Consider the following 454-nt stretch of genomic DNA (forward strand, 5'->3'; position numbering starts at 1 on the left):
TCAGCTGCTGTTGCCCAACACCCCCAGGTCCATTTCCACCGGGTAGCTCAACCATTGAACAGCTCGAGCTGCTCCTTCCCAAACACCACACAAAGCCAGGGTAAGAGAGCAGTGGCTGACAGCTGTGGGCACAGCTGGGCTCTCACGTCAGGGAGGACGTACCTGTGTTGTCCATCGCGTTGGAGAGCAGGTAGGAGCCTTCTGAGCTCAGACTGAGGCCTGTCACCGAGTCTGCATGTCCTCTCATCGTGTAAGTCAGCTTGTTCTGCCGCAGGTCCCACACCTTTCGGACACAACATCACAGTTTAACAAAAAAGACAGCCCAGACTGTTGGCACTGCTGTTTCCAAGGGGTTTCACACCAGTAGTGATTAGTGATCAGTCAGCTGATGACATCACATTTCTATTTCAGTTGATGGGGTCTGAATGGCTAAAATAAAAGGCTACAATTTCCT

General features: G+C 51.8%; 1 protein-coding gene across 1 annotated transcript in view; it reads right to left on the reverse strand.

The window, feature by feature from the left end:
• Positions 1-162: 162 nt before the first annotated feature.
• SNRNP40 (small nuclear ribonucleoprotein U5 subunit 40) overlaps positions 163-454 on the reverse strand; it is a gene marked incomplete at its 3' end in the record, with an annotated part of 1,873 nt that continues 1,581 nt past the window's right edge. Inside the window, exon 3 of the mRNA XM_010171687.1 lies at positions 163-283. Within this exon, the coding sequence (XP_010169989.1) occupies positions 163-283 (121 nt within the window). The remainder of the gene's footprint in view (positions 284-454) is intronic.

This window comes from Antrostomus carolinensis, unplaced genomic scaffold (genome assembly GCF_000700745.2).
Source record: "Antrostomus carolinensis isolate BGI_N321 unplaced genomic scaffold, ASM70074v2 scaffold15217, whole genome shotgun sequence".
NCBI lineage: Eukaryota > Metazoa > Chordata > Aves > Caprimulgiformes > Caprimulgidae > Antrostomus > Antrostomus carolinensis.